Below are 10,793 nucleotides of genomic sequence, written 5' to 3'. Positions count from 1 at the left end.
AGCGATAAGCAATTGCTTATTCAAGCAATTCGTGATCGAAATAGCTTGGCATACCTTGGCTGTAATCCAGTGATCCTAGTCGATATTAGCTTCTCTTAAGGGTGAAACATCAACTTCTATATCAGCAATTATGAACTATGCTGCGCCTGTTTCGTCATCACGGATTAGTAAGACGCAGACGCACTGTTGACATGCTGCGGGATGCATTCTAATGTGACCAGAAAATACCCTACGATTCCCCAGTAAGCAAACGTAATACATAAATAAATATAATGCTGACCAAGCAGTTTTTGGTCGACTGCTAGCAACGTGAGCAGCAGACCTGGCACTTTTTGGAAGCTGGAACCTTGCATGGGCACGCCAAAAGGCTTCCTTGTGAACAGAAATACGGGATGCAATACTGCATCTGACAACCACTGAACTCGACGCTGTGCAGATATGTTGGCAACTAACAACGTTGACAGAGAGGCTATCTCGCGTACACCATCATCGAAGTACAACCACAACCCTTTGCAGAGGAAGATTTTCAGCTGCCTACCGAAACCCGCTTTACTTTAGCGCAATTATGAGCCAGCCCATATGAAGGTTTTCCGCATGACACCAACCAGTTCTTCATATGCCCTTAACTCTCCTCAGCTAACAGCTCTCTAACTTGGGTCCCAAAACGTCAACAAAGCACGTTTTCTGATTCTACCATCAATTAAACTTAACGACAATTACTAAAGCTTAGCCATTTCTAGACAGATGTAAGCAGCCCCTACTCCAACAAAAATAACACCAACAAGCTCAGTTGTCCTCTTCATCGTCATCTCACCAGAAAAAGCTCTTCAAATGTCCACTGTCTGGGCGACTCTTCTCCCATGCGGTGTGTTGTAATTTAACTATGTGTGTGTGTAAATTTGTGGTGACTAGACCACAAATATTGGTTTCAGATAAATTTGAATAGAAAGCCTTTTAGGAAAGGGCTGCAGTACAAAAATCAATAGGAAAATAAACCTTGTGCAGTCTAACGCCTGGGACACACATGTAGTATAGATCGTAATATTGTTGCACTACAATTTTTAACTTGGGTTAGGTTAGGTCAACTGGATAGACACTTCGTGGCTTCGAGACCATTAAGGTCCATAGTATTTACAGATAAACCCCGAACACATCAGACCACCAAACCGGGTAACAGTGGTACGGAGAATCCTGAAGAAAATAGAGGGAGAACTTACTGCATATGCGGATGATATTTCTGTCATAGTAAGCGGAAAGTGTCCCTCCACACTCAGATCTTTTATGAGCCAAGGACTACGGGTGACACATTTTTGGGCAATCAAAGTGAGGCTTACTATCAACGCAGAAAAAATAGATCTGATAATCTCTACCAGGAAATACAAGGTTACGAACTGGTCCAAGCCTAAACTAGATGAGGTGACCCTTCAGGTAAAGCAAAGCTCCAAGTACCTCGGAAAAATACTTGATAGTAAGCTGTCGTCGCACCTCAGTGTGGAGTATAGGGCGAAGGAGACCTCAGTGGCTTTCTATGCATGCAAAAAGATGCTGAGCGACACCTGGGGCTTGTCTCCTTCTATTTCTCACTTAATCTTCACCGCAATAGTCAGACCGATACTGGTTCATGGGGTATTGGTTTGATGGACAGCATTGAAGAAGAAAACATTTGTTAAGAGTATGGAAAGTTTATATAGTCCATCAATGATCGGCATGACAGGGATACTAATGATGGCATTAACGGCAACACTCTACACCTTGTTGCATCTCTCCCGGCGGACCTATCGGCCATATAGGGTAAAAAACTGTCACCAGGCCTTATGCTAGAGGTCAGTTTGTATGTAGGTCTTACGGTCGCAGTGGTATAGCGGCAGCTTTTAAAGGACGGTTTGACTATGTGATGGCGGATCTGAACTTTTCAATGAGCTTCGAGATCGAAGACTGGCGTGAGGCATGAGGAGTGCTGGCTCCGTGAATCTCTATACAGCGAATCGAAGATGGAGAACGGCTTATAAGCTGCCAAATTAAGGAGGTCGGTGGAGTTACTGAACAGCACTCCACGAAATAAGCAGGTGAATTTCTATATAGACAGTTAGGCTGCGATAAAGGCGCCACTATCTCACAGCACTTCCTCTAAATGTGTGACGGAGTGCTACATACCAATATCCTTACTGGGTTCCGGAGCACAGCGCCGTCGCTGGCAACGAGAAGGCCGACAGGCTTGCCAAATAGAGTTGTTTGTCGGAAACCACGCTGATAGAGTAGGTAGAGGGATTAAATGGAAACTCGATCTGTCTACGATCAGGAAGGCGCAGAAGGCGTGGAACAAAAGGCAAGGCTGCAAGATGTCCAGGGTTATGTGCAGAGCATATGACATGAAGCTCACGAAGTTTCTCAGTTCCCTCAATAGAGATGTCTCTAGACCATTGCCTGCTACGCTGGCCTTTAAACTGACTTTGGAACGTCTTATTGTACACATTTTTTGGTGGCGGCTTCCTCAGAGGACAGAAAGCTTCCTCCTAGGAGACTTATCCACAGTCCTCTAAGGGCAATAAACTCGCAGAAGGTATGTTCCACTGTCTCCTCTTTCGATCTGAATCTTCTCTCATAACTCATAAATAGTTTAAAGGCGTGCGGTGTTAGCAAGTAACGTCCCGTTAGAGTACTTACTAAACCCTTAAATTGTCCCGACATTAAAAAAAAAAAAACAGTTTATAAGCAAGCCAAACAAACATTTTTTTATTAAGATTTCATCTCATCTTCTTTTTCTTTTAAAACTTCAAGTGCAAACATTTGTATACAAAAAAGTGTTGTTTAGACTTTAAAGCTGTCAGTAGCAGAAGAAAGAGAGTCGTGGGTATTTTTGTGACTCACAACTGTGATTTAAGCGCGGTGGAAAAAAAACAAGCTGAAAAGCACAGCTGCACTGTCGCACACTTCACTGCATTCCAAACGATTTATGAAATCGACATAACTGTAACATTTTTCACGAACTTTACAAACTGCCACGTGTGTTCCATACGCAGCCTTACAAAGCTCCGGCAAACACATACACACTCACACACCACACGCATCCTTTTTATGGTGTTGTGCAAAACAGATAACTCAGCATGGATGGCTGCACATTGAAACGTATGTGCGCCTCCTCCCATTTGGTGTGAATTAAACGTTGTAACGGCGTATTCGTTGTCAATTCTTCACGTGCCAGCAAATCGGCACTGTCACCGCCACTCGCAGTGCTCTTACCACTACCAACACCGCCGCCACCACCACCCCCAACGCCAGCTGCTGTACTACCACTCTCTGCTGCTGCACTTTCTGTGGTCGCCTGCCGCTCCAACATGCCAATGGCTTGCTCATTGTACACGCGATTATCGATAGCCATGAAAATGTTGTGGCCAGAGCAGCTGTAATAATTCAAATCGAACCGCGACTCGGCATGATAATTTCGTAAAAGTTCCGGATTCCGATTGAAAAGCACACCAAAGTGACCGCAACAGCTGGTAATCCAAATCGGGTAGTTGGGTGTTTTGAGGCGCGAACCTGGTTGTCGGGAGGCCGCCACGGAGGGCTGTTGGGTAGAAAGGAGAAAAAAGGTGCGTATGCAATTAATGTGGGGATAAACGTTTTTGGAAAAAGGGCGTTTTTCAAGTAGATTTTAAAATTAAGCTGCCCTTTTTGGACATTTTTTCTGAAAACAAAATTTGTTTCTAAAGGACTGGCAAATTTTCAAATTTACTTGAGGAAGCCCCTTAATATTTTTTAACATTTGTTTTACTCGATTTTATTTCTTTTTCATTTTCTTATTTTATTACCTGCGAATTATCATTGTCCCAGAGTAAAAAACCGATTGTACATCGACTCAGTATTCCATATTGTGGTATAGCCTAAATTATATAATATTTTTATTCAAAAAAAATTCTTCAAAAAATTGTTTTTTGCAACTCTCTGACTTACATAGGTATTCTCGTCGCCTACATTTACAACACCATTATGCAGATAAGGCGTGGCACGTCCAGTCAAAAGTAAGGTTACAATCATCAGGGAGCCCTCCTCATTGTTCGTCATTGTCAATGGCGCTGATTTGCTTGTTGAATCAAGATCGTTGCGGATTCTGAAAAGTCGAGTAGTATAAAAAACGATTATAACAAAATATAATTTAATGCCCAGTGGAAATCCAGCATAAGAGCTGTCTTACTTGCTCATCGAACGCGTCAATACGGCGCTGTATAGAAATAGCAACGTACCAGGTGAGTCCTCTTCAGTAAACTATTTTTTTTGTATTAAAAATAAATAAAATTTAAGCTATTCAAATCAGAAATGGTAAAAACAGTTTCAGAATTTACCAACTTCAAGTGCCGCTTTATAAAGAATTCCAGCTCATCATGCGGGGATAGCGTGAAAACATATAACTTTAAAGAAGAAAATCTTAAATCTTCAGAAAATATGCAGTAAAGCTTCAGAACTTAAAGTTCCTTTTAAGAAAGTAGTAACAGGTTGACCGAGCTTTGATTGGAATGCATATCATTTTCAAAGTTTTCAATGTTTGGCAATCAAATAATAATAGCCAATTCGATAGTTTTCATTTAAAAATATCTACTTAATATTACGCCTATCGAATACCTCTTTTCAAACAAATTATTTATATCGATACAAAAAAATAGTATCGATGCGTAAAGGCGGATTCGTCGTTCTAGTTTTGAACTAAAGATGAGGTTGAGTTAACAACTCAAAAGTGTTCAGAACATTTTTCAGTTGCTCTCCCGGAGAGAGAAACACAACAACAACTACATGGAAGAAAAGTTCTGAACTAGAACGATGAATCCGCCTTTAATATTTTAGCCTATTAAGTACCGCAGTATACAGTGAAAAAAATTAGACTTTGAAAAAATAATGTTGGTAAACAAATATACAGTGACTAAAAGAAATGACCACGTGTTGATTTTTTTTTTATATTCGTAATGTTTTTCGAGCTTATTTTTTTGTTGTTGTTGTTTTTCTATAAAAATAACGTGCAAGCTTTAACCAATACCATATAAATCACAATTTCAAACTTCATACTAAATTTGAGAAGTTCAACAAATTTTCATCGAAATTTCAACTTTTTATTCTGTTTCTTTAGAACATTTTTTGGTATGCAGTTTTATAGCACATACAATTTTAGTCTAATGAATTGCAAGTTTAAAACGGCTAAAAAACCGCGTTGATTTTTGAGATTTTTTTTTTGGTACGGATTTTTGCACATTTTTCCACTTAAGCATGCATTTCTTATGAAATATAACGCGGGACGTACAATTACGTTACGGCTGTTCTTCTGGTCTCCTGACCCAAGCTTTCTTAATGCCATTGTTTTCGCGTATTCATCTACATTTTTCCACAGCGAGCTATATAGTTATAAAGGCCACACAAATTGTTTGTTCCATTTGGATGTATGAAAATGATATGTAGGGTAATTTGTAGGCAAAAACTATATTTGCGTAGAGAAAAGTAGGGATTTTCTTGAGATGCGGTATGAATTTATTCAAAAATGTATTGGCATCACTGCTTTAAAGTACTTCTTTACTATAACTGTAAACTTGCAATGTTGCATATTATTCACCAACAGCAGCCAAACTGCCAACCAGAAAGTTGAAAGCTTAAAAAAGCTGAAAAATTCGTACGAGAAAGTATAAGTTGCGTTTTATCCACAATTCTCAACTTGCGTAAGAAATGAATTTCAAGCAGAAAACTTGCCCAAGTCAATGAACTCGATGAAATTGCATTGTTTAGTTGGAATGAGTTCACCTCTCACTAGCCGGGTTAAATATATTATGTATGTATGTATGTATGTATATAAAATGCGTTACCTTAAGCTCTTACCTTTTCAGTCACGCCATCATGGAAGAATGTCACACTATGATCAACGAAAACTTCATCTTCCGGTGACGGCAAGACCATTGTCACTTTACCTTTATCAGAAATCAGTCGCAGAATTTCGACCAACGCATTTATGAGCGCATTTGTTTGCATATCCGGAGTGCATATTAAAGGACTGAATACAAATTAAAAAATAAAAAATAAATAAAAATCAAAAAAAAAAAATAAAAATTATTGTCGTTATGATTTTGTTTCAAATAAAAAATTTCTTAAACATACTCCTGATTAGTGCGACCACGTCGACCGAAGAGCAAATACTTCAAAATAAAACCCTGTACGACGGAGAGCAGACCACGTGTGGCATTGCGCGGTGAACGTAGTCCATAGGAGAGCTCCTCTTTGGGTGATCCAAATGTGAATGGCGTTTGTGTCCACTCACCACGCATGGGTATCGATGAAGTGCCAAACACTAGCTGACGGAGTTCCTGTATAGAAAGTGTAGGGATTTTGAATGTATAGTTTAGGAAAACAAAAAGAGTATTTATGTAAGTTTAGCTAAAATTTCATTTCAAAAATGCTAAGTAAAGTCACATACAGAGAGGTGTGGTAAAACTTTCGAAAATTTAAGAAGTTGCTTCAAAGCATAAATAGACGGTAGCTTTGACCCGAATCAACTCTTTAAATAGGAATTTAAGGTGCTCCGGAATGAGTCCTGCAGCTATCCTCAATATTATTGTGGGTCCGGGGAATATTCGATGACAACACTGGCCAAAATGGCCAGCAAGGAAGCAGAATTGCGTACTGCAATTGCCAATTTTTTTATTTTAATTTTTATTTTATTTATTTTTATAAAGTATGAACTTCCTCTTATTTTCAAAGATTTAGTACGATTTTAAATATTAAATCTCTTTTTAATATAATTTTTTTTTATTCTTTGTTTTTGCTATTTTATGGCATTTTTTAGCAATTATATTCAACAATTTTATTGAGCTTGAGGCCGTTTTTAAATGAAAAAAAAATGTTGTGGAAAAACATCAGACTTCTTCATCACGTTCTCTGGGATTTGCTGTGGTGATGTGGTGATCTCCGAAAAAACGGCTTTACCCAACTTTTACCTTTGCAAATTTATGTTATTTTTCTACAATACCTTTTCGTTTAAAAACGGCGGTGAGTTATAAAATTTTTTTTAGCTTCAGTTATTTAATTTTTCATCATTAATTTGGTTGTAACTTTATTTTATTTTTTACTACCCAATTGTTATTTTTTTTATTATATAACATAGATGAATTAAATTTTAGTGACAATAATATATGTACACATATATTTTCAAAAAAAAAAACAACAAATAATAATAATAATAATAGTAAAGTTTGTGTTTTCACAAAAAGTTTCTTTCTAACATTTTATTAACCAAAATTTTTTACTTATTTTTCAAGCAGCGTTATGTTTTTTTTAATTTTACCGTTGCAAGTTCTGGCGTTATAGGCGTTCCACCTTCGGTTATAAAACGTGCGCTCATAACTTCGATCTTTTTTCTCCAAGTCGTTTATAATTTTAACTAATTAGTTTTTGCACTATTTTATTTACTATAACTTTATCTACTTTATTTTTCGAACTTTTTAGCTAACTACAAAACTAATTACAACTAAAAATTTATGATTTATTAGTTTCTTTCCCACTACACGATAGTAGACGTTTACACCGTTTCGCTGCTCAGAGCGAAATGATTTTTGAAAATCACAAATTTCACGCTACTAAAGTGGCAAACTGACAAAAAAGGTTTCCGTTTTCCATTATATTCACGCGCACTATTCAATAAATTTTAATTTCAAATGCCATGAGCACAAGTGCACACTTAAGGACCTGCATTAAAGGACAGCCAAACACATTTGCACGAAACTACATTTTAACACACAAATACCAGTAGAAGTGCTTTTAGGCCTAGGCCAGTAAGATGCATCCACACTCATACATATGTATGTATTTAACACAATGTGGGTGTGTCTTTTCCGTTAAGCAAAATATTAAAGTAGCTAGGAATTTGATATTTTTTATTCATCATTTTATTTTTCATAAATATCAACGTTCACACTTGGCCTAAAACTTTTGCCGTACCGCATGGCGGCTGCCTGCTGTTGCCTGCCAGTCATTCAAAATTTAAGCGAAATTGAAATTTACTTCACACCTACTATTAAAGTATTTAAGTACTTACTTGCATACTATGTACATATGTTTGTATGCAGGCTTGCTCATGCATTTTTGGTTAGAGTGGCACGAGTTACTTCGCAGTTATAATAGTTGATATGGTTGGTGGCAGGCCGCCGGTTGCAGGAAATGCAGTTGACAGCAGGATTTCCATTCAGATTCTCTGCCAGCCAATAAATGTAAGGCATTATTTACTACATATGTATGTATGCATATTTATACATATGTAAACATATATGAGTGAGCTTAGATATTTGTATTTGATAGATGCACTTGTCATAGTTAACTGTTATATGCGAAACGTTGCATGCAACCGTTAGCGATTTGGCGAGTATTTGGAACAAATTTAAATGTACTTAACACCTCATGATAGTTTTAGTTGCATTTTTTTTTTTGCACGAACTTTATTCTAATGCCATAACAAAAATGTATGTAGGTATGCTTTTCCAATCACAGCTGATTGAACTTCAAGTTCAAACTAATATTTTAATAGATACTTGTCCTCACATTGAAAATATTTAACCTACACACCTAATAAATATCTATGTAATGGTATAGTACTTACCCTTCCATATACAGGCGCGCATCCACGGTGGGAACTAGGGGTAAGGGTAAGTTCGCCCCAAAGGTTATTAATATCTACGCGAAAAAATGGAGCCCTTTATCTGATTTCCTATAAGTCACTTCCATTGAATAAAGACTTATATTCCGTTAGCTTTTAAAAATAAAAACGTTTCCATGGATTAATATAAATGTAGACTGACTGGAACAAAAGCTTCTCATCTGGGGGCCGTACGATATAATTTTGAATTTCTTATTTGTTCTTTCTGCCATTGTGACATTTTATCACTAAAGCAGCATCGTGAGATTGGAGAAAGAAATTAACGACCATCCAAAAGCATCAGACTGCGCAACACTTAGGGTTGCAACACTAAATAAACGAAGAATTCATGTAGAATATCACTTCCTTAGGATTTCCTAATATGCCAAACAATTAGCTGAAAAGTGCCCGGCCTGTTTGTTAAGGTTATAGAAAAGTCTCTGGAAAGCAAAGACTTCGCAGTTGGGGCATTTCTGGATGTTGACGGGGGCCTTTAATAACGTGTTACCCGAGGCAAGCTCGGAGTTGAGACCAACCTAGTTGCGGATATCTCACGCATTCTCTGCGACAGAACTGTCGTTGCTAAGTGGTGTAAGGTTAGTAGGGGCACCCGCAAGGGGAGGTTATCTCATCTGTCCTCTGGGTCATTGTCATTAATGACAACCTGGAGGAACTGGAAAGGATAGACTGTCGGGCGATCGCTTATGCCGCTGATATGGCACTTATTTATTGTCAGGGGTAAGTTTCTGAACACTCTATACGACCTTACGCAGGGATACCTAAATTTACTCACAAAATGATCTGCAAACTGCGGGCTTTCTTTTTCACCAGGAGATACAAGGTGCATGATGCCCAGCTTCTCTCGATTGTGCTTTCTGATAGAGTCAATTACTTGGGAGTGATTCTTGAAAGAAAACTAATATCAAGGAGCGAGTGAGGAACGCATCGCTTGCCCTTTCTTGCTGTAAAAACGCTATTGGAAAGAGATGGGGTTATTTTCTGGCTTTATGAAACCGTTATTAAACCTGTTATGCTGCATGGAGCCATTGCTTGGTGGAACTCACTAGAAAGTTCCACACTAGCCAAGCGGCTGGAACCTGTGCAAAGGGCTTTCCTAAACTAAACTTCTACAGATGTGCCGCAACTGTCTGGAGGACGATGAGGTGGAATCATCTCAGCACTCTCTTCTCAGCTGCCCTGCTTTTGCGATGCTCAGGTTTAAACATCGCGGGTCGAAATAATGGCAATTTTTTATTTACCATTTCCTTAGGAGCTGGGTACTAAGCTTCAGGCTACTGTTACCTAAGCTAATGATCCACTTTGAGGCAAAAGATACTATCTAACATATCAGTAATCTCATATGTAGAACTTTTCGGTAAGTTTGAGGCAGGGAATGAACAACAATAACAAAAATTGAGGCTGGGACTAGTGCTTTGGCAACCGTAATGGAAGCTGCAAATGGAATCCGTCACAGAGATTCCATATGAAATCGAGACACTCACACATTGGGACTATTAATACTCTACTTCATACACTTTCAAAATTTCCAGCTACGAATGCCAGCTCTCAAAGGTCTTTCTCTTCTTTGCGTCGAATGAAACCTAATGACACTACAGCAAAATACCAAGATAACTATTTTCGCAATTTAGAAAACTCCAAATTGAATTTAGACCCATGGTCTTTTTGGCAAATTTGCAAATTTACATATATGCATTAAAAGTAATTGAGATACATTATATTGAAAGTTATAATCCCCCCATTTTTGCTCTGGATCCGCCTCTGTTCATATATCCATTATTTATTTTTTTTATTTTTTGTTGCGTTGGCCCAAAAAATTTCTGTGTATTGCTATTAAATCATGGATACAATGTGAAATAGTTATCATCAATCAAAGGCTGCATATGCATTGCTTTCAGGTGTATATTTTTGAAAATGACGTAGAATTAGGCAGAGAATTTGAATATGGTAGATAATTTTTTATCGATATGTATAATCTACTTTGTGTATAAGTGCTTATCATAAATATATGACATTCACATATTGACCAGTTTCGACTATTTATTTTTTATTCATTAAATTTTAATTATTTTGTATTTTTTTTTTAAATACAATACATTTTTCAGCAAAAACCATATAA

At 37.7% G+C, this 10,793-nt stretch overlaps 1 protein-coding gene across 1 annotated transcript; it reads right to left on the bottom strand.

The window, feature by feature from the left end:
- Positions 1-2,824: 2,824 nt before the first annotated feature.
- On the bottom strand, positions 2,825-7,369 carry LOC118740136 (inactive ubiquitin carboxyl-terminal hydrolase MINDY-4B). The gene is made up of 8 exons (XM_036471630.1): positions 7,313-7,369; positions 6,130-6,335; positions 5,854-6,025; positions 4,341-4,406; positions 4,193-4,263; positions 3,952-4,108; positions 3,810-3,881; positions 2,825-3,565 (listed from the first exon to the last, which is right to left on the bottom strand). Exons 1-8 carry the CDS (start codon positions 7,367-7,369, stop codon positions 3,074-3,076), a joined length of 1,293 nt encoding a protein of 430 aa, XP_036327523.1. The 3' UTR covers positions 2,825-3,073.
- Between the last annotated feature and the right edge of the window lie 3,424 nt (positions 7,370-10,793).

This window comes from Rhagoletis pomonella, unplaced genomic scaffold, assembly GCF_013731165.1.
Source record: "Rhagoletis pomonella isolate Grant_MI unplaced genomic scaffold, Rhpom_1.0 Rhpom_scaffold_00005, whole genome shotgun sequence".
NCBI lineage: Eukaryota > Metazoa > Arthropoda > Insecta > Diptera > Tephritidae > Rhagoletis > Rhagoletis pomonella.
This window is presented reverse-complemented; position numbering and strand designations above follow the sequence as displayed.